The sequence below is a fragment of the Triturus cristatus genome, chromosome 1_2 (genome assembly GCF_964204655.1).
Source record: "Triturus cristatus chromosome 1_2, aTriCri1.1, whole genome shotgun sequence".
Classification (NCBI taxonomy): Eukaryota; Metazoa; Chordata; class Amphibia; order Caudata; family Salamandridae; genus Triturus; species Triturus cristatus.
The window spans coordinates 28,665,505-28,689,541 of NC_140580.1; the positions used below are offsets into that span (position 1 = coordinate 28,665,505).

Genomic DNA, 24,037 nt, shown 5'->3' on the forward strand with positions numbered 1-24,037 from the left:
AGAGTTCGGTCATTTGTGGAATAATCCAACAACAATCTGCTCAGACGGAATCAACTTGGTGAATGAAGTATATCGATCACACAAGTTAAAAAAACATAATTATATCCCCAAACCAGGGGAAACAGCATTAACAACACGGTGTAAACAACGCGTGCCATTTCTGCCTTTACCACGCATATTCCTTTACCACGCATATTCCTTTACCGCGCATATTCCTTTACCATGAATATGCCTTTACAACAATTTCCGTTGTAAAAGTGGTAAAGGCATATGCATGGTAAAGGCAGCCAGGGTCTAGCATTGGAGCGAGTGAGCGGGAGTGGGGGGTGACTGAAACATCATGCGGACAACAATGGAAGGAACAGTAGCTTGGTGCTTAGTTTTTAAGATTTTTAGGTTGGGCTGGGGTCGGGATATTTTACAGGGCTGAGGGCCGGGTTTTTGGCTCAGGGTGGGGAGGTCACGTTTTTTTTAACAGGGCTGGAGACCGGGTCTTAGGGCTCAGGGTGGGGGGTCGTACAAGCTTTTAGGGCTGGGGTAGTAGTTTTTAGGACTGAGGGCCGGATTTTAGGGCTCAGGGTCAGGGATATTTTTAGGGCTGGGGCCAGTTTTAGGGTTCAGGGAGGGGGGGCTGGGCCAGTTTTCAGGGCTGAGTGCTGGTTTAAGGGCTCAGGGTGAGGGCTGGGATGGAAGCTTTGCCCCTCCTTTACCTTTAACAATCATTCCTTTACAACGAAATTCATGGTAAAGGCATGCATGGTAAATGCATTCATGGTAAAGGCATGCATGGTAAAGACGCAGTTGCGGTTATGACCGCGTTGTTAAGGTACTTGTAGTAATCGCATGTGTTGTTCCAGCATACAACCGCAAATTCAGCCCCAAAGTTATCTTTTACCTGGGTTTAAGCATTACCTTGATTGCGTGAAGTACGCTGCACTTTATATGTCAAATTTAAATTTGGCGCTCTCTCAACTGCAGTTTACTTGTCAAAATGGCACAGAGGTTCCATGAGGAATTGATATGGATGAAGCTCACGCAACCAACATATATTCTACCAGTACTGACACCGTTTTATTGCACATTTAATGCATTATTAATACCAAATCTCTTAAACGTAAAGGGTGCCTTACGCATGTATTTTCAAAATTGTAATTGTGCTCTTTCTCTTATATTGGTTTTCTATTGCCATTTTAATTCTTTTAACTATTTTATTGTTATGGCTTAGGATGTAAAATATAATGTAATACATACATTTCATGGCTTAGATGTCCCGTCCACTGCTCGTAGGGTGTCTTTGACTATAATGCACTTGTAATACGGTGAACAAGACGTCCATCACGTTTTGGAAGGAGTATATCGTTGGTTAACCTTTAAACATGGCCCTGTATCTGAGGTACTACTTGTTAATGAGTTTTCAGTGGTTCCCTCTATATAAATCCAGGTCATGTCATATTCCTTTTAGGCATATCAGGGTGCGGTAAAGTCTGCACCTGACCCAGATGATCTGTAGCAGCAAACCTTCATTGACATCTGATGGACGTCTACTAGGTGCATGCAGGTTTTACTTCGCCAAAGTGGAAAGAAAACTCTGTGACCCTCAACACACCTCAGAAAACCATAGTAACTGTGTACAAGATGCAGGTCTGGGGAAGATGTAGAACTACTGTGTGGCCATCAATCTCAGAGCGAATGCCCCTCTGTATATGGAGAAGTAGTCCAACATAGACCACCCATTAATAAATAGGTGAAACTCAGCAAGATGCTTGCAATTACAGGGCCATTTACATCAAATGTGATATCAGTTTAAGAAAGAGCAGTTTTAACCACTAACAAGTTCCCAGGAAGCCTTGATAATCAACCAAATATATATAGCAGTGTGGGGTAGGATTCCCTTCAGTGTTTAAAAAACACACCTTAGGAAAGTTTAAAAAAAAAGCACATTTAAAACATGTGCCCATGAAATCCCAGTAGGACCTGATGGAAATCTGGCTGAGGAGGTCCCAGAAGTCTTAGAAGCAACTGGGCAACAATAATATAAATCAGGGTCTTTCACTGCTGGTGTCTCGGGGCCCCAACACTGTGGACCCTCAAACTGGGGACCAAGAACTACTTTTAGCACATAACTCTTGTGGTACTAAGACAGAGAAGTCCAAGATTGACTCAGGTAGCTGCTATGTGCTAGAAACACAGAACTATCAAAAAGTCAAACCTATCAGCTTAGACAACTTTTCAAAATCACAAATCAATATTTCATCGCTAGTATGTATTAGTTTGGCAAACATCCACACTGGAACCACCACGCACAAGGCTCACTACTCCCATGTGGACACAAAACAAAAGCTCATCCCAAAAGCTGAATACACAGCTCAGCCTTGGCACTGGATTGACAAGGAGTCTAGCTTTTTCCGGGGTCACCAATTCTCTGTCCCAGGTGAATTACCCCTTGTGCAAGGAGGCTAGGGACCTCACCGTCACTCCAGATGACCCAAGTACAAAACAAAATGGTTTGTGAGTGCCCCTGCCTCCAGTGGGCACTGCAGCTGAAAATAAGTACATTTTAAAAAGAGGTTCATGGTACACACTTTCACCCACGGCTATTACTTTGATGCACCCATGGATACAGGGAAAATTAAAGCTTTGCTCTTACTTTTTTGTGTTTTTGAATGAGACCACAGAGCCGATGAAGTTAGCGCAGGTGTTCCAATCTCTTCTACGATGGGGCACCCTGCACACATGGACCAGCTCCTCCAACCTGCCAGTGACTCCCTTCAGTGATTGGAGGTGGAGGCAAATGTTCTGCACTGCCAACTTTCTGACCTCTCCTTGGGGCTTTCTTCCTGGTGTGGGGAAGGAGCATAAGTGCTTCTGGTGTTCCCAGGCACTCAGGCTGTCCACCATTTGCAAACTGTCTGTGTGCCCACCTACTAAGGGCACTCAAACAGGGCCAGTCCACAGAAGTCTTAGGGACACCCTGCTTTGATATCCCCAGCAAGGTCATCCTCTAATGGCTACAAGAAGGAGGCAAGGGTGTGTTGCAGCTTGCCCTGGAGAGAGTTCACATGAGTCCGGAGCACGCGCCAGAAGTTCCTAACTCCTGTAAGGAGTTCATGAGCATAGGCTGGTCTTTTTCCACCTTTGCAACCCTCTTCTCAGACCTCTGAGATGATGTAAAGTTTTAAAAAGGGAGGGGAGTTCTTATTTATTGTGAGGCACCTACCCAATCTCACAGTGCCACATATCCCTCCACCCCTTTTGTCACTCACAGAACCCAGCCTACTACTTGTTCCAGTCCTGTGTTACATGCTGGACAAATCAAGATAGCAACTTCCTAACAAGTCAAAGCATCTCTCTCTCTTGTTTCATACCTCTTAAAACTTGGAAGACATCACCTGCGGGGATAGGAGCAAGAGGGCAGGCTTTCCTCCCTTAAGCCCATGTGGAAACATTGTCTAAGTCAATTACGCAGAGGTGGTGCCATCAGCTATGGCTATTTCATGCCGACCACTCCCTCTACCAGAAGAAGCCTAATCTCTTTTGGATTGGCTTATTTGTTGTTTGTGCTTTGATTCACAAGTACGAATATCTCGACCCTATCGGTTACAGTACCATCTGTGCACAGAAGCCAGGCTGTCAGACCCGGAGAAGTACCTTTACAACGCGGTCGTTACACCGCGATAGCTTTACAACGCGGTCATTACAACGCAAATCATTACAACGACTTGCACTGGATGTCGCTCTAAGCTAAGGAATAGTATGATTTACTATTCCAACACCTTCCCTGCTGTTACGTAGGCTGGAGTTGGAATAGTAAATCATACTATTCCTAAGTCCAAAGTCCTCCAGCGCAAGTCGCTGTAACGACTTGCGTTGCAACGAACGCAATGTAAAATACCACGTTGTGAATGTCTACGATGTAATGTCATACATTCGTCAGACCCCCACAGAGGTGCACAAGCGAATGCATATTTTTGTATGCATCCTGCACAGAGCTCCTTAATCCAGCTGCAAGCCGCTGACTTTATTTGAAAAGGTGGGTATTGGATGTTAGAGCACAAAACCATTTTAACCAGAGGTTACTGGGTGAGGTTCCTTTAAGGAGTCCCATGCTACACCAGAGGTATGAACCTGAAGTCCACAGGAAAAAAACTGAGGATTTTCAACGATTAGACCCAGATTCCTTACTGTATCTTTTTCAAAGACAAGCTTCGAAAAGGGTAGGGTTGGATCCACTCATTCCATCTAAAAGGGATGATAATAGGTGCGGCAAGGAAACAGGCACCAGACTGTGAGGACAATCTATACAAAGTTACAGAGTGGCACAATGATTAGGTTTTGTTAAATGTTTACACTTTTCACCCAACCCCAGCCCCACACCCTTGAGCATTATGTGTCGGAAATGTCACACCTGCAATTCTATGCGTAGATTTTATTTAAAAAGAATAAAATAGGTCAGGTGCAGGATAGGTGCTGCTTCATAAAAGCCATGCAGGACCCCAAATCCGTCACTGGGAGAGCACAAAAAGGAAGGGGGAGCAACACTACCTCAGAATATTATCACTAAACTCACAACTGTCCTACCTCAAACATAAGTGGGCAAACACCCACTTCAGATTGCCAGCAGGACCACAGTCTTCAATATCTGCTTCACGTGACGTGCACAGCGATCAGAATAGTAGCCGAGAACCGCCATACCCAACGTTCTTCAGGACGTCAAAGTGAAGCGTCTTTTCTAGCTGTGGTCCTACCGTCCGGGTCTGTATACTTCCCAGTGCACGCACTCATTAAGGGGAGGTCACGCTGGGAGAAGCAAACAAGTTGAGAAGAGACCGCTCCTCCGGTTCCACCCACCATGAGAGTTGGATTCATCATTCATTTTCTTCAGAATCAATATTCTGAAATAAATTGCACCTCAATGAAGAGCTGAAGGAAGCGTTCAGCTGAACGTTTTGGTGCACATACTCTGTACATTGTTGGAATAATCTGAAATGAGCATAGTACTGTCAATCACAGAAACCCCTGGGAAGAAATGATGTACCTTCAAAGGTTGGGTGGTGGCTTCGTAATTTAAGGACACTCACCCTGGAAAGCTCTTGATTCTTTTCTTCCAGCTGGTTCTCCAGTTGTCTGAGATGTTCCTCTATGTTTCCATGTCTTTCTTCAGCCTGGAAAATGCAAAAGATTGCAGGAAAAATTACTTTAAACTACTGGGATCATACGGACAAAGGAAAGCTCCAAGTAAACAGGTATGGAAGCGTGAAAGGTAAAAACGCTATTTGGCTGTCATCCTAAGGATATACTGTTGAATGGTTTTTACTCAATGGATAGAGATTGCGCACTGGCACCACAAATGCATATCACCACCGACATGTTTTGGCACAGCAGAGCCTGCTCTCACTCCTAAATAGACAATCTCTATAGAATTATGTGAGAGTTCGCTGGAGATTTAGCGTGGGAAGGAGTTTACATGCTAGCTAGTATCTTAGAAGTTATTTAAACCATATAAGTCTGACTATTTGCACGTCGGGTACGTTGTGCTTTAATAGCTTTTCTCAAAATAGAACTTACATGTTCTTTTTTGGAAAAACTCTTATGAATACATTTTGATTACCTGTTCCATAGACTGAGCGGCTTGGAGCAGGCTATTCAATCAGACCTCTGACTGAGAATGTCTTAAGGTGCCATATGGCAAATTACAAGATCAAATCGTTTTTTACTGCACTTGCTATTAAAATGCTAGGAACGTAAAAAATAAAAACCCTGCTTAGAGACAGATGGGGCTGCATACCCTATAACTGCTGAATAGAAGAACCCTCTTGCATGGGAATGGGAGAGGACCTGGAGAGACCCGGGCAGTAGAATTGGTCTCCTTTTCTACTTTGCAAGTTCTACCAGTGTGTGGGGGTGGGGGGGGGGGGCAACAATATAAATTTCATTTTTTGCAGTCTACCATAAAGCCTCTTGCCTGTGGGAGGGAAGCGTAGTGGAATCAATTCCCGAGTTTGAGTGGTTACTTTCAAGATATTGTTACCCTACCAGATAACACTACATCAGTTGTAGGTGCACCGATTTTGCTGGCAACTTTAATTCCTTGTTTTTGTAGCTCTCGCACTAAATACTGTCCATCTAGTGTAGAATCTGACTCATGCTGAGATGGATGAGTCTATCTCTTGGGACATATAATTTACAACAACGGCATTGGTTACCTGTGCATTTCTTGATGCGGTGCAAGGTGACGATTCTGGACTATAAAGCTGTTGCTCCACCGCAGTTCTTCGATTCTCCAAGTTGCAGCAAAACCTGCTCAACACTAATGCCCTCATTCACTAATTTCTTTTTCCAGATTTTCGACGAGTGCAGCAGACAACTGCAGATGTACATGGACTGTTTCTGATCACCGTTTAAGGATCTGCCTCCATTTACATCTGTATATAAGGCCAAGTGCCCTGGACGATTAATCATGGCAGCTTGTCTGCAGAGTATGACCAGGTCCAGAAAGGACAAAGAGCACATTCTGGCAGTAATGGACATAACACACCACACAGCTACAAATCTCAAAATATACATCATTTACGGTGCTTAATTGCAGAGGTTCAACTGCCATAGACTCCCTTAAGGAACAAATCTGTGAACAGTACAAAAACAGAGGAAAGCACTCAGAATTCCATTCAATTTTCTTTTATCACATTATCAAACTAGAGGTCATTAGGTTTTAAAATCAACAGTTTGTGATGTTGTAGGAAAGTTCAAGTTCTTGTGGGATCCTCTCAATGAGTTCAAATCAAGACTTTGTATGTATAAAAATATATATACATTTATTCTTCAGTTTCCATTTCCACTTGTCCCAATCAATGTATCAGCCCGGCCCGAGCGTTTCATCTCACAAAAGGACTTCATCAGGGCTGCAAAGACATACGTTGAAAAAATATTTAGAATCACATAAGCTGCGTACTCTACTTAAGGTGCTTACTTAGAGGCTATGATTGCATTTATTATGAGGAGTCCGGTTATTTCCCAATAGCATAAAAAACGTACGGGTCATTGACTTAGGTACTCTACTGAAGTGTCTTAATGGAGATCACAACTACACTTATAATGAGGAGACCATAAGTTCAGTTTAATGAGCAGAAATATTCATGAATAACAAGGTAGTATATACAATGTGTATTAATGCATACTACTGGAATGTGATACAAGGAAGATTCATAATGGTTATTTACGTTTCTACATATTTTGTTAAAAACTAACATATAGTTTGAGAATATAATGGCTCACCCAATGGTTATGTGGTATTTTTTAGCAATATTAAAGATCCAGTATATTTATTATAAATTGTTGTAAAGTAGTGTTGTTGATATGGATATAAACATGGACAACCATGGATTAAGTAAGAATCTTTACAGCCCACTATTGTAATATGTTGTAAATAAGGGTGGGCGTAGTTCGCGAAGTAGCACTTCGCGAAGCTACGCAAAGTGAAGTTCGCACTACGCGAGCTACGCGTAGCACTTCGCGAACTGCGTAGTAACATGTTCGCACTGTGCAAGATGTTGTTTTCAATGATTGCACAGTGCGGACAAGCAACCGGCACTGTGCAATCATTGAAAATGACATCTTGCACAGTGCGAGCTGTAGTTTTCTGCTGCTCGAGTAGATTTTTACTCGAGCTTCAGCTTTCTCAACGCGAACTGGTAGTTTCTCATCGCGAGCGGTCGCGAGCATACGCGACCACTCGCAATGAGAAACCTGACCTCCTCGCGTTGGGAATCTCGCCGGGAGGTTTATTTTCCATGCTCGCGATCGCCAACTTGCAGTTGCTGATCGCGAACAAGGAAAAAGTCTCGCCGGGATGTCATTTTGTTGCTCGCGGTCGCCAACTTGACGTTGTGGACCGCGAGCAAGCAAAAAATGACCGCAGCACTACGCAACACTACGCTACGCGTGTTCGCACTGTGCTACGTGCAGTTCGCGTAGCGCGAAGTAGCGCAAACTTCGCAAACTACGCGAGCGTAGCGTAGTGCTTCGCCCAGGCCTAGTTGTAAATGGATGTTTGTATTATGAGACTGGGATGTTTTTACTTGTAAATGTGTTTTGTATGAATTTCTTTGCAGCTCTGATGTAGTATTTTTGTGGCACAAAACGTGTTGCTGGACTGATACAGCGATTGTGATAAGTGGAAATGGAAATTGACGAATAAAAGTATTTATTGTTTATACAGACAATTACTTGAATGGAAGTTATTGGGTGGAACTGAAACTTTCATACACACATGAAGAACTGTTATTTTTTTAATTTAATGAACCTCAAGACCTGAGCACCGAGTCTTAAAGAGGTGGGTAAAAAGGTCCTTGCACCACCACCAGCACACATTGAATCTTCATTTAACTGGAAAAACACCAGTGCAGGAGTGCGTTAGGTATGTAATCTTTTAAAGACCCATATGCTTTCGTGGTTGTGTACAAGGGAAATTGGCACAATCGCTGAATGATCTCTCATTGTTAAGAACGAAGGACAGATGACAAGGGGGAAATACTTCTTCCAATCTTCCCTTTGTTTCAGATCTTCCCGTTTTGTTTCCTTGTGGTTAACGCCCATAAACTTTGTTTACCTCAGCAGGTTCCTCGTGTGACCACCTACCTTTGTCAGAGCCGCGACTCTCTGGGCCAGCTCGGCTTCCACCTCGGGCAGCGTCTCTGCCTTCCTCATGGTCTGCTGCAGCTTCTGCTCGGCAAGTTCCAGCAGCTCTTGGAGATGGCGAGCTTTCTCCTCGCACTGCAAGAGACAGTAAATAAACTGTGGGCAATGTCACTAAAGAAAGTCATTTGTGCAATGTGCGATCTCCTTATCGTTGTGCTATTATCACTTACATTTGGGGCAAACTTTGAAAGAAATCAGAAAACCACAGAACCATCTCATAAACCCATGCACTAACCTAAAGAGACCAAATTAAGCCAACCTAAAGAGACCGAAAGAAGCCAACCTAAAGAGACCAACCTAAAGAGACCAAACGAAGCCAACCTAAAGAGACCAAACAAAGCCAACCTAAAGAGACCAAATGAAGCCATGTCTCAAGTCGTTGACAGGACAATCAGTGACCACATGTTCTTGTCGGTGGCATCTAGGAGCATGCACAAAACTGGTTATTTAAACATCTTGACCTTTTTTAATTAAAAGATGCAAATTAATGATTCAGCATGATATTCACAATTGTTTCTACACATATAGCGTGAGATGCATAAACAGTGACGTATTCCATGGTCATAAGAAGACACTTTTTCGTGAAGGTTTGACTCCACTTCTGGATATTTTGACTAGGTTACCGCCTTACTGTAGAAAAAGTCACAAGATCTGGAAATATCTGGAAAGTCTAAGTCTGGAAAGTCTAAGCCTTAACATACTGGTATTTCACTTTGCAGAGCCCTTCTCTGAAATGTCTTTTTTCTTTCCCTTCAGGGTGTTAGGGTAATAGCAATGCATGGAGCAAAGAATGTAAATTCCCAAACTGGGCTTAAGAAAAGCAAATGAAATGTGTTGTTGTAAATGTGCTCTTCCAGCTGAGTCTTCCCAGAGTGTTTTGCCTTCTATTGCTGAATGCGCTTTTTTGCTGGTCAAAGAACCTGTGCACTTTACCTCTGCCAACCAAGGGTAAAGTGCGTGTGTTCTCCCTTCCAAACATGTTAAAATTAGCATACATCTAATTGAAACAATTAATAGTATATGCCAATCTTACCATGTTTAAAGGGAAGCTCACAGGCACATTATCGCTGTTTTGCATGGGTAAAGTGCCTAGAGTCCTAATGCCAACAAAAAGGGTTCAGCTACAGAAGGTATAAAATAGGTCTGACTCTGCAGAATGGGCACATTTCCAACACCCTGGCAAGAATTGTGATTATTTAAGATAGGCTCTAATCCCTATCAACTAATACTCTAATTCATTGCACATAACCAGACATATAAAACAAATCCATCAATCAATCAATCAAATTCAAATAATCTTTATTCGGTTATTAAAAAATAGCCATAAAAGATACATGTTATACAATCGGGCCTTCTGAAACACAATATTCCATACATTAATAAATAATTCATATTAAAACAAGCAACTTTAAAAGCTAACAATCCATGTCATCCTTGTGCGGGAGAGCTATACACTTGTACTCTATTCCTTTCTTAATTTTAGTTCTTTTGTTACTGTTCATTTTTGATACGGTCGGCCCCGTTACTCCTCTCCCCTAGTTTTTCTCAGCTTGACTGCCAGACGCAAGAAATGTACCATGCTGAACAATGTAAAAGGATCCGCAGCTAGCTTAAGAAATAAAAGGGCCACTTTGGCCTGTCCAATATTAGCACGTTTAAGTAATGATTTTAAAAACAATGAATGTGGGTAAGAAAAGTAGGGACACAGTAAAACAAAATGCAGGGTGTCTTGCGGAGATCTAAGATCGCAGCCGCAGCACCCTTTTGAGCTTATGTCATGTACAAAACCTGCTGGGACGGCCAGAATATGGTGCAGCAAGTCTAGTCTAAATCTAGACATTAAATATCTATCATGTCTATTGTACATGTTGGCCAAATAGAATTCCATGCCCGGCTGAGTTTTTTTTTTTTTTTGAAACCGTTTATTACAGGTCTTAAAAGTATACAAGTATGGGCCCACAACCTTCCGGCCGGCCGCTAGCAATAGTAGGAACATACAACATATATTCATGGAACACGTGGTATTACAGGAGGAGCATTTCTCAATAGATAACAATGTCGAAAACCACATCATCCAGGCCCCATTATGCGGTTTCATTTTAAATTAAGAACAACAAAAATTAAAACCACACCCACAAGGCAACCCACAATCAAAAATAGCAGCACGTGCTCCCCAAGAGGGGGGATCCCAACTATACACAGAAGTGTGAAGAGGGGGAAGTGAGCAAAGCGAGGACTGGGGGAACCCAATGCCCGGCAGCGGGAGAATGAGTCGGCTAAGGGGATGGGGCTGGCGAGGGATCAGGCAGCAGCGGTGGCGCGCAGATACTCCCTCGGTAGGCGTTCCAGGGGCCCCATACTTTCACCCATGTCCCAGGCTTACCCCTCGCCACATACACCACTTTTTCGCGAAACATGCACCAGTCCATGTGTTCTTTCCAGGTCGAGACCGTCGGGGGCCTCTGGGATCCCCACAGTTGAGCAATATCACGCTTGGCTACCATATATCCCAGAGTCACCCACCACGTCTGCGGCGCTGAGTAATCAGTCGGTTCCCACACATTCAACAGGCATCTTCTCGCTTCAGGCAACAGCGCCACATGCGTAACCAGACGCAGCACCTCATGTACACCACGCCAGAACCCCTCTACCTCCGGGCACTCCCACAAAATATGCAAAAAAGTCCCCAAAGCACCACACCCACGCTTACATAACCCATCTCCGGCATAGCCCATACGCAGAAGCTTTGGCCCCGTCATGTAGACCCGGTGGAGTATCTTGAGCTGGACGAAGCGAAGGCGAGCCGGTATGGCCACCTCCTTCGGGGAGGCCACCGCGGAGGTCCAGTCCTCGTCGTCCAACTCCAGCCCGTCGGCAACCCAAGCCGCACGAAGGGCAGTCAACAGGCCCGAGCGGTCGTTTATCAGCTTTTTGTATATAAGTGAGATCGTGCTGTCCGGGACGTGCCCATCCAGCACTCTATCTTCCAGGGGGGAATATTCCGGGATGGAGGCAACGTCCGTGAAGACGGAACCCAGCGCATGACGAACCTGCAAATACCGGAAGTATTCACTGCCCTGCAACTGAAATTCCGTCTGCAGCATATCGAACGTTTTAAATCCTCCCCTCGTCCAAAGATCCCCCACTTTACTGATACCTATTATGTCCCACTTCTCAAAGCCCTTAGAGGTCCACAGGGAACCTAACCGCTCAGACGCGTATAGCGGTGATGCCCGGGTCAAACGGTCCTTCCACCCCATAGCTGCATTGGCCGCGTGCCAGACTTGCACCATGACACGCGTGGGGCCCGTCAGACGAGCGTCGGGCGCGCTAGAATAGAGCGCTCGATTGTAGTCGCCACCTGGCAGGAGCATCTTGTCCATTTCAAAAGCCGGGTTTAAGGCGGGCCCGTAGAGGCCATGGTTAATGGCAGCGAGCTGGGAGGCCCAATAGTACCGTTTAATATCCGGGAGGGCGATCCCCCCGTCAAACCATGGGAGCGTCAGCTTAGCCAGAGCAATGCGCGGCCTCCCGTCCCAGAACAGGCGGCGTTGCAGACTCTCCACCTCACGGAAGTAGCGCGCCGGGACCAAGTCCATAGTGTTCTGCAAAGCGTACAGAAAACGCGGCAGAGACATCATCTTGAACAATGCCGCCCGGCCGAGCGGCGAAAGCGGCAGGCGCCGCCAGCGTGCGACATCTACCCGCAGACGCTGGAGGGGGGGAAGCAGATTCCGTTCATACCGGGCCTCCGGGTCCAGAGTAATGAAGACACCCAGGTACCGAAATCCCTGCGGGGCGATCTGGATCGGACAGCCCCCGCGGGAGAATAGGAGCCTCCCCAGAGAGAACATACACACACGATTTAGCCCAATTGATGACGAGACCGGAGTTACGACCAAACGAGTGTAAAACATCAACTAGGACTATAAGCTCGATAGGGATACCATTCGGGCCCATGGCCTTGCCAGAAGCGACCGAGCGTATGGCGAGGGCGATTTTGTCGGAGGTGGGAGCGGCGTCCAGCGACACCCTGTCCTCCCCGGACAGGGAAGGCAGTGCGATATCTCTGAGCAGGGCACGGGAGTCCTCTTCCGAGCAAGAAGAGACCGGGGAATACACCTCGCGGAAATACTCCGCGAAGCAGGAGACAATTTCTTCTGGTTCAGTTACACACACACCATTCGTTTTCTCAATCAGCGGGACCACACGATTCGCTCTTTCCTTTTTATCCAACCACGCTATCAGTTTACCAGCCTTATCACCCACATCATACAGCCGCCCCTGTTGCTCTCTACTAAGGCCCCTGGCCGCCTCCGTAACGAGGGCCCTATAAGCCGCCTGCTTGAGCTGGAGGACATGTAGTGCGGCGTCCGTCACCCCATCTTCTAGATTACCCTCCAGCTCCGCTATTTCAGCCTCCACCCGGGTCACCTCCTCCCGCTCGCGCCTCCGGGCGTGGGAAATAAGGGATAGGGCCTCCCCTCTAAGTACTGTTTTGAAGGCCTCCCACAGGGAGATAGCTGAAGGCACTGACCCCACGTTCTCCTCAAAATAGCGCTGGAGGGATTTAATCAAGTCAGCACGAATGGTGGGGTCGCGCAGGTACCAGGAATTGATTGGGACCACCCTGCTCTCAGCCCTCGGAAAGACATCAACATGCAACAATAGCGGGGAGTGGTCCGAGATACCCCGTGCCAAATGGCGCACCTCCCCCACCCTCCCGACATGGGCCGCCGGGACAAGGACATAATCAAGCCGTGAGAGACTACCATGGGCCCCCGAGTGGAAAGTGTATTGCAACTGTGTGGGATGTTTTAAGCGCCAGCAGTCCACCAATCCCAGTGTATCCAAGAGGCCGGATAGCCACGCCTGTGCCCGGGGGAGGTCCCTAGGGGGGTGACGATCCACAGTTCCAGAAACCACCGCGTTGAAATCCCCCCCCACCACCAGAAGCCCCCCCGGGAGGCCAAGGAGGAGGCGCCCCAGATCTGCAAAGGTGGTCGATTGCAACCCCGGTGGGACGTACACTGACACAAAGACAACCACTTTGCCCTCCATTCTCCCCACCAAGACAGTGTAACGTCCCCTGTCATCATGGAGCACCTCATCAATTTCTAACGGGAGCGAGTTCTTTACCATGATACCCACACCCCTCGAGCCTGACGTGAAGCCCGAGTGGGCCACAAGGCGGTAGCCACGCCGATTCATGGCGCAGAAGGAATTGCCAATAAGGTGTGTCTCCTGCAGGAAGACCACATCAGGCGAGAGTCGCTTCAGATACTGTAGGACCACACCTCGTTTGATCCTGTCCCCCAATCCATTAACGTTCCAAGACAACAAAGTCAATTCCCTACCCCCCATCATACACAAAGACCATCATTCGTCCCCCCGAGAGCACAGTAGAGCCTACACAAAAAAAGGGTTGCCTTGTGATAATAACAAACAACGCCCCATCCCTGCCCACCCACCCCAACAAAACTCCCCCCTCCCTGCACCCCTGCATGAGCCCAGACAGCCCCCCCAATGTGCAGTGTGCCTGTCGCCCCATAAATAGTTAAACTAACTAGACCCCCAGAGGAGGAGGGAGAACCCCCAAGAGACCCCACACAACCTCCATAGGAGGGGAAATTAAGCAATCCGACGTATAGTCAAAAGTGGCATCATTTTTGTCCCGAGCGAGGCCTAATATTAGTCCCTCAGTCTTGATCCGGCAAACCCTCTCCCCCGGCCGCTCCCCCCCCGCCACCCCGATCCCGATCTCCAGACAGAGTATCCAGCCAGTCCCCGGCCGCTTCGGGACGATCAAAAAAGTGTGTGCGACCTTCCACCTCCACTCGCAGCTTAGCTGGGAAGAGCATGGCGTACTTGATGTTTAGGTCCCGAAGACGGCGCTTGACACCAAGGAAGCTCAGTCTCTGCTTCTGGACCGCAGGGGTGAAATCAGGATAAAAATTAATATCCATATTATCAAGTCTAATCGGTCCCTGTAGTCTGGAGGATTGCAGGATAGCGTCTCTGTCCCGAAAATTAAAAATCCGGGCGATGAGAGGTCTCGGAGCGGCTCCGACCTTAGGCCTTCCCCCGGGAACCCTGTGGGCTCTCTCCACAGCAAAGAATTTACTCAGCCCCCGTGGCTGGAGATGGTTGACGATCAGGTCTTCCACGAAAAGGTCCGCCGCCGCTTCCTCACGTCCCTCAGGCACCCCGATGATACGGATGTTGTTACGCCGGGCCCGACTCTCGGAGTCCTCCAGGCGACGATCCATCAGCGCACTCGCCCGAGCAAGCCGGCGCACCTCCGTTTGCAGGGCCGCCACATCTGTCGTAAGGCCCGATGCGGTGTGGGCCAAAGAATCAACTCGGTCGTTGGTCTTGGAGAGATCGGCCCTTATCAGGCCAACATCTACAAGGACCGAGTCGATCTTCTGCGCCAGTGTGTCAAAACGCTGGCCCACAGAGGCCTTCATCTCGGCGATGGCGCCCATGACATCCCGCAGAGTCAGATCCGTGGGCAGATCGGGGGCATCAGTAGGGCCCTCAGGGGACTTGCGGGGCACCTCAGGAGATCCCTTCTGGAGGGTATAGCGATCCATGCTGTTGGACTGTTGGGCTGCGCCACGCCGGGTCGATTTTACCTTTGCCCGATCGCCATCTTGTTTCGTGGCCATGGTCCCAGTCTCCCGATCGCACCAGCCACGTCGTGAAGGGCAGGCAAGCCGGTCCACGGGCTCCGGGGGGGGTGCCACCCCAGATCTGCGGGGCAGGATCACAGCCGGCGGGCAGGCGGGGTCCCCCAGAGAGGCCACACCAACACACAAAGCCCCGTGACCCAACCTCGCATAGACCGCAAGGAGGGTACGAAAGCGAAAGTGAAAGTGCGGATTCCGCAAGCCACCAAGCCCTGCCCGCCGCTGTTATTCACTTCGTCACTGGATCGCCCCACAACGCAAATCCGGGGTTCGGCTAGGAGAAGGCCGCAAACCTCAATCGGTGGTAAAGTCGGTGTCCGAGGTCCGATTTGGAAGCGGAAAACGGGCGCCACCTCAGCTCGGGCTCACCAACACAGTCCCCTCATCTGGGACAGGATATGTTCAGGATAGTGATAGGAGGTCGCGGAGGTCCTCGGGAGCCTCGCACCTACGCGGCCATCTTGGTTGCGCGCTAGGCTCCTCTCCCCGGCTGAGTTTTGATGAGCTGGTGTAATCTCACAGTACTTTTAGACCCCTCTGTTGTCTCTCTCGTCCTGGCCAAGTACTGCCTACAGGCTTTCTTTATGCTGCCCTTATCTCTATTGGCCAGCGTGCTTGGATCATTAAAGAACTTTTCATGACCCAGCCTAGTCAGAGCATCCCTTACATACCTTAACCATGGTATTCTAAGCCACTTATCCCCTTTCATGCAATCCTGTATGATTAATCTACTCAGGGTGGCCTCTGGGTTAGTCCATATTTTTACCCAACAAGAAATTGGGTTAGAGGCAGCTTTATCTATGAGATAATCTATACCCAATTCCTCGTGGGCAACATACGAAGAGACGCTTATGGGGACCTGCAGAAGCCTTTTTAGAAATTTGTCTTCTTCTTTTTGGATGTTCCCCATATCACGAAAGCCCCATACCTCGCTTCCATAGAGGGTCTTTGAGCAGCAAACTGAACTATATAATTGGATAATTTCGTGCGGAGACCAACGACCCAATCTTGTTGCGAAATTCATGATAGATCCCACAGCACTCGGAAATTTACTACATTTCAGGCTTACTAGGGGTTTAAAACTGAGGTCTTGGTCAAAAACAATCCCCAGATAATTAAAAGTTTTTACTTTTACCATTATATGGGTACCTATTGAGAAGCTATAGTTGTTAGCCGTTTATTTGCCTACTTCCATGACATAAGACTTGGATAAATTAGGCACTAGATCTAGGTCCGCCATGAACCTGACAAACCCAGTAATAAGCAACTGCAGGCTCCTTCCTGTGCGGGCCAATAGTACTGCATCGTCTGCATATAGGAGGACTGGTATGCTTCTCTTCCCTATAGAGGGGCAGTCTGCATCCAGCCCTCCCAGTGCTTTATCTAGCCCATTTACGTATAACGTAAATAAAAAAGGGGCCAGGATGCAGCCTTGCCGCACCCCTCCGCGGCAGTGGAACTCCTCGGTCAGGTCACCGTCATCTGTGAATCTCACCTGTGCCGTGGTTTCGAGGTGAAGTGACTGTAGTGCCCATCTCCGCCAGCATCTCCCACAGCTTCCTTCTGTTGACGCAGTCAAAAGCTGCTGAGAGGTCCATGAACGCTAAGTACACAGTGCCTTCCCTGGCCAGGGTGTATTTGGCCACTAGATGATAAAGGTTAAGGCACTGATCTGATGTTGAGCGCCCACTTCTAAACCCATACTGGAGATCGGTAATGATGTTATATTCTTTAGCTCATTCCAAAAGGCGATTGAGAATGACTCTCCCCATGATTTTCGTCGTGACATCTATGAGGGATATTGGGCGATGACATTGGGGGTAATTTCTATTGCCCTTTTTAAATATTGGGACGATGACCGCCGTGGACCATGATCTCGGCATGCCCTCCTGACAGGCAGCGTTTATTACCCTGGCCAATATTGGTGCCCAAAGTTCCGCCTGGCTTTTAAATAGGTCTGGCGGGATCCCATCAGGTCCAGGCGCTTTTCTTAAAGTCAGGCCATCTATTCCAAGTTTAACTTCTTCCACCGTGAATGGTATGCACTCACCCTCGGGTAGTTCCAGAGTTTGGGATTGCGACGTCTCTGGGTTACCCCGATTGTATAGTTTTGAGAAGTGCACTACCCACTCTTCCGGTAGGATATGGGATGCAACCTGAGGCTTATTCGAGTCTTGGAAACAAGGGTCATTTATTGTTTTCCAAAAGCTTGTCATGTCACGATGCTCCGCTGCTTCTCTTAGTGACTTCCAAGCTTGAGATTGAAGGCAATGCTTCCTTCTACTAGTGGCCTTTTTATATTGGTTCCTGCATTCCATGATCGTGCCTCTATCCCTTGGGACTATTTTGAGCGCCTGCTTCAAATTCCTGTGGGCCTTCGTGCATTCTTTGTCGAACCATCTCGGGCAAGGGTCTGTCTGCTTTTTCATCTTACGCCTTAAGAGGCTATCAATGTGTTGGGCGGTACCCTCAAATTCTGTAATCAGGTCGCTCCCCTCAATATTACTGTCTAGGCATTTCCACATTTAGCTATCATTGTCTACCAGGAGCGCTCTGTGTAATGCCAGTCCATCAATCTTACACCATTTGATTCTCCTGCCCTGATCCATTGCCTTGTATTGTCCCCCGAGGATCCTTTAGTCTATTTTGGCACACGGATCTAAGGTCTCTATTGTTAATTCCAGAGGATTATGGTCACTAAATATGCTGGGGACTATCGAAAAGTGACTGACCCTACCAATTAAGGCTTGGGAAACAAAAATATAGTCGATGATGGAATCACAGCCCCGCCCCTTAAACGATGGCGTCATTGAAACTGCTGATCCATCCGCAACTAGGTCCATTGTGTGTGTTAATGCAAATTTGCCTAGAATTATGCCTAGTGCCATGCCTTCTCTAGAATGCTCTACATGCCAGCCTTTTATAGAGGGACAGGCGTCCCATGAACCTCCTTCCCATTTCAAGTATGGGCACGGGTGAGTGTTAAAGTCCCCCAATAAAATTAACCGGGCACTGGGATCCCCCGCATCATTTAATCCAGTAATTCTTTGATCTAACTCCGCCAAATTAGACATTGATTGTCCTGCATTATAAAAATGTATAAAAGTAACCTTAAGGCCCTTTGCAACGTATCTTATGCCCTGGAGGCATTCAGAATCCCACCCTAGGTCTTGCCAACTTCCTTGCAGCGTCAATCCCGCATACAAAATTAAACCTCCCTTGGCTCGACCCATAGGCTCTTTGCGTGCCGGGGTAAAAAACAATTTATAACCCTCCAGGAACAGGCCACTACAATCAGTTTCCCAAGTTTCCTGTAGGGAAATAATTTTATATTCTTTGATAAAACTTTGCCATTCCTGGTTTGCGACTTTAGATGCAAGACCCGCAATATTCCAGGACAGCAGCCTAAACTCAAAGGTTGTACGAGCCCTGCCACCAGTACCATCTCTGGGCATCCTTTGTGTTGTGTTTATCTCCATACTAATTTCTTGTAAAGCTATATCTCCCATCACCCTACCCTGTCCAGAAAGTGTATCAACACTAACATCCTGGATGTTAGGTCCTATTTTACTTGTGGTTCCCTGGTTTCTTACAGCATCATGTACTCTCTCCACCACTGAACTCACTACATTCCCCACAGATGAGGCTGAAAAACATACCATGTCGTCAGTCTGATGTTGATTCAAGGATGGGTTGAAAGTTAAGCCATCACGTGAGGAACTATGCTCAGAATTTAAGGAATGAGAATTAGTAGATATTATTGTCTTTATTTCAAGGTTGCCAGGACTCATAAGGTTAATCTTATAGTATGAATGGTCTGCCTCTGAAGTAAATTGGGAAGAGCTTCGTATGGCAGTTTTACTCAACTCATTGTTCAACTCAGGGAGTCAATCTAAATCATCCAGACTGGAAAAGATAGCAAATCTATTTGAAATAGGGAAAGGTGAGTAAAAAGATTCAGTATTGAGTCTGGATAAAATATGTGGTTTTGGGGGATTTACCAAAAGGGAATGCGGGTAAAAGTAGCTTAGGGCATGTGTCGAAATACCTGGGCCACTGGTTGGAATATACCAATCTATAATATGGCGCAATACCCTGCGGTCTCTATCAATCAATCATTTGTAGAGCCCGCTACTCACCCATGAGGGTCTCAAGGCGCTAGAGGGGGTGGGGGGTGACGCAGCTACTGGTCGAACAGCCAGGTCTTGAGGAGTCTCCTGAAGGTCAGCAGGTCCTGGGTCTGTCGCAGGTGGATGGGGAGGGTGTTTTATGTCTTGGCGGCGAGGTGTGAAAATGACCTGCCGCCGGTGGTCGTTCGGCGGACGCGTGGAACGCTGGCGAGGGCAAGGTCGGTGGAGCGAAGCTGGCAGTTCGGGGGGTGTAGAAAAGTGAGCCGTTCGTTGAGGTAGGCTGGTCCGGCGTTGTGGAGAGCTTTGTGCGCGTGGGTGAGGAGCTTGAAGGTGATCCTCTTGTTGATCGGGAGCCAGTGCAGGTCTCTCAGGTGGGCGGTGATGTGGCTGTAGCGGGGGATTCTGAGGATGAGGCTTGCGGAGGTGTTTTGTATGCGTTGGAGTCGTTTCTGGAGTTTGGCCGTGGTTCCCGCGTAGAGGGCGTTGCCGTAGTCCAGCCTGCTGCTGACGAGGGCTTGGGTGACCGTCCTTCTGGTTTCGGTGGGGATCCATGCAAGATCTTGCGGAGCATGCGTAGGGTGTTGAAGCAGGAGGAGGAAACAGTGTTGACTTGCTGGGTCATAGAGAGCGTTGAGTCCAGGATGAACCCCAGGTTGCGTGCGTAGTTGGTGGGTGTAGGGGCAGCTCCCAACGTGGTCTGCCACCAGGAGTCATCCCATGCGCAGGGGGAGGAGCCAAAGATGAGGACACGATAAAAATGTTCAAACAGTATGGCAAAGAAATTCATGTCTGCGCAATAGTAGGTAAAAACAAGCATTGGCAATGCCAATAGGTCTTGCTTATAAATGAAAGTGACTTTTGTGTCACTAATCGGTGTAGGCGTCTCCAACCTTTTCTGTACTGAGAGCTACTTATGTTCAATGAAACAAATTGAGAGCTAGTGTAGCATAATCTCAATTTTTTTTATATGTATATTAATTCAACCAGCAAAAGCTTTTTAATGTAATAGGCTGGGCTGCACACAGGTGAGCTACTCAGAGGTAGCTGGAGAGCTATATTAGCTCACGAGCTACTGGTTGGAGACCTCTGAGTTGGGGTATAGGCAACTCTTTATCTCATCCTTGCAAGCATGCAGGTGATCCCTCAATCCACCGACTCACACAAAAACTCAGAAACATAAGCAAGATAAATTAAAAAAATACATTAGAAAAAAGAAAACATGCTGCCTTCTAACCATAACAGGTATATGTTTGCAATAGCAAAACTAAACAGCAACAGGAGTCCATCTTGCAAAGGTATTGTAAATAGTCGATCATTGCTTTAAAGTTCAGGCATGCCTGCCACATTTAGAGCGGTGTTGGTCATCTTGGAATGGTAAAGTAACTATACACAATGGACAGCAGCATTCTATAATGATCTCGTTTAGAGGAAGCGGCCACGTAGAAAGCGATGTACTTAAGATGAAATGAGCGGCAAGCATCTCATTAGCACTGCTTGGAGAGCTGTAGTATGCTCATAAGAAACATACAAATAAAATGAAGGGACGCAAACAAAATAAAAATCAATTATTAAAGGAGAACTTGCACATTTACCAACCAGCCATGATTCTGAAACACACTCAATTTCAGGTGAATATACACACATGATTAGAAAATGCCATAATTCTCAAGGCAAAAGAGCCAATGACACAGATGAAACCATTACACATGCAGTTCGGTTTCATGGATGGAAGCATAGTGTAAATTACACTGAGACAGACTGATGGCAGAAGCAGCCCGTAGCTGGCATTGTGCATTTCCCCCGTGGGCCGGAGGGGTTGGGGCTGATTTTTTGGTTGTGCGGACCAGTTTTGTAAATGGGGGCCGGTTTTGCAGCAGTGCTTCAATATCAGCCCCCTGCATCTAAATAAGAGGAGCAGCACTGTGCTCGGAACTAGAGCTTCTCAGTGCTATAAATCGAGTGAAATTGCCAGGGTTGGTTTCTCTTCCCAGTCCGGCCGTCTACTCAAAGCCCCTATGTGTATCTGTAAGGAGATGTGTATCATATATATGGATATGTGTATTATTTATTTATTACAAGATCCTGGCAGACATTTAAGAGGAGAGTCCACCAAGAATTATTATACTGCAAATCTTCTCCCTCTGGGGCTTGTCAAAGGCAGTAACCAACATGAAAATCTTTCCCGACAAAGGTAATCTGACATTATGTGTAACAAAATAGCTATCTGTAGGCTATATTATAGAGTAGTAACAATTCACACCTAAATGCCTATTGACTTGAACATATGCTTTTCACAATAAATATGTCAGTTCTAGTGCTTTTTTTCTTTACATTTCACAATAAACAGATAAGGTCTATGGTCATGATCATTGGCTTGCCACCATAACCAACTCAGCCTAAGTTCCTCCCTCAGTAAGACTCTAAAAGTTCTCTTTTATTGATCTCTTTAAGGTCAAAAGACAGCTGCATTGTCAAGCCAGACCTAAAAATCCAAGTAGATTAATGACTGCCCACCGCACACCGGTGACGCTACAAGAGAAAATAAAAAACTCTGTATATTATCCAGTTATTTTAAACATTTTAACAGCATTTCATTGTCATAGGTGCAACCAAAAGTTCAAACTCAGTCAATTGGATATATAAAAAAAATATGAATGCATGAAGATCAAACACTTTTTTCAGGAAGATCACAACTCTACCCAATCAAAAATTTGTACTCCTGGCCCCCAACGTGTGGGGAGATAGAAACCCTTTCTCCTGGTGGGTGATACTCACTTAATTTCCCACCCCCTCCCATAGGATGATCTGCAAATTTTCTTTCCAAGGCAGGGAGCTTCAAAGAGCCCACCCACCTTTGCTATGCATATCTGGCTTCCCTCACTAGTTAGGGTCTGGACCCTTCTTGACCAGGGCCCATTTGGCACCTGGACAAGGTGGGAAAATTAGTAATCAGATAGGCATGTTCATCTTCAGGCTTGTTCCACCCCTAAGGTTGGCTACCTGAAGTGAAGGCGACATTTCAGTCTACCATCTTGGTGATGGCAAACTTAGGGACTCTGGGACAGGATTATGTCCACTTCCCACAGGAAGTAGTCATACAGGGGGTGTAGTGACCCCAGGGGTAAGTAGCCCATTGGTTACTACCCTACACTACCCCAACGCCCCTAATTCTAGCAATTAGGGAAGGTCCTGGCACCAGGAAATTGGATCCTGCTAACCAAAAGAAGAAGAATGACCAAAGAGCCGCAAGAACAGAAGAAGAAGCAACAGTCCTGGTACCAACCCTGTCAGCTTGTTTGGCTCGTCTCGACAATTGTGCCAAACTCATCTTATCCTGCAAGCTGCTGATTCTCCAAAGTCTGGGAGGACTGCCAGCACTTCTCTAGAGACTCAGGAGCTTCAGTGGAGCAGCAGAGCTGCTCCTCTGCACCCTGCAGGTGCCAAGAAAAGAACTGCGAGGCTCCAAGAACACGAAAACCCAACACCGGAAAACACCACTGCACCCGAGCCGCCTATCCTGAGCTAAAGTGAGACAATGGTGCCAACGCGGTCCCTGGATCCTTCAGACTCAAAGCCCACCTTGGGTGTCCCAACTGTGGACTTCTCGACGCCTCCTACGGCTTCTGTTGCAGGCCCTCTCTACCGTTCTCGGTGTAAAAAAGCTGATGCCTAAGGACACCACTGCACTCGTCACCCCCGGCCTGTGGAGAAGAGGAGCAAAGGCGTCCCCACAACCCTGAGCACCGTGAGGCCTGCATCCATGTGTTGGTTCAGCCCGACTGGCCTCCCAGTCCAAACTTGCAGCCTCTTTTCATGAACACCGCTGGAGGTGACCTGCTGGTGCTGCCTTGAACCTTGCCCTATACTCACCTTAAGTCCAGGAAATTGGTTTTGTAAGTTTCAGTACTCTACCTGTGTGCCACACTTGTTTTTCCTCCCATAGGATAACATCGCAGCTTCTGAAAATTGCACTGTCAAGTTTTTAAACATAAAATTATCAACCTTGCAAAACACACTTAACTGATTGTATTGATTCTGGTGCCTAAATATTTATCAAGATACATGCTATTTTCATAAACTGGTGTGGATCTCCTTCTTGAGTCATGTGCCTCATTTATTGGTGGTGTGTGTATTTTGCAGATGTCTAACACTCCTCTCTGATAACCAAAGGCTGCTCTCCACACTACCCCCAGAAAGAGAACCTTGGGATTGCTAGAGCAAGCGCCTGTTCACTAGTAAGTGAATACCTGGACTCTTTGCACTGTATGCCTAATTTTGAAACACCATATAAGGGGCCAGCTTCCTACATTGATGCGCTGACAAGCTACACCAAAAGCATTAAAAGAAAGTCAAGGAGATGTAAAATATTTAAAACCCTTCATAGTGTTGTGCAGGACTTAATGTGGATCTAGACATGTGGTGCATACATTTTCATAAGAGGTAGGGGTATGTCTCTTGAAAGATTGCCTATATATTTAAGACAAAGAATGGATTAGAATTGTGTCCAAGAGGGCCAACCTG

General features: G+C 46.9%; 1 protein-coding gene across 4 annotated transcripts in view; it reads right to left on the reverse strand.

Annotated features, from left to right (window-relative positions):
* PPFIA4 (PPFI scaffold protein A4) overlaps positions 1–24,037 on the reverse strand; it is a 3,163,248-nt gene that overhangs the window by 1,580,920 nt on the left and 1,558,291 nt on the right. For all 4 annotated transcript variants that reach the window (XM_085600211.1, XM_085600208.1, XM_085600219.1 and 1 more), the window contains 2 exons: positions 8,635–8,769; positions 5,079–5,162 (listed from right to left, as the gene is read on the reverse strand). In XM_085600211.1, coding sequence (XP_085456337.1) covers positions 5,079–5,162; positions 8,635–8,769 — 219 coding nt within the window. The remainder of the gene's footprint in view (positions 1–5,078; positions 5,163–8,634; positions 8,770–24,037) is intronic.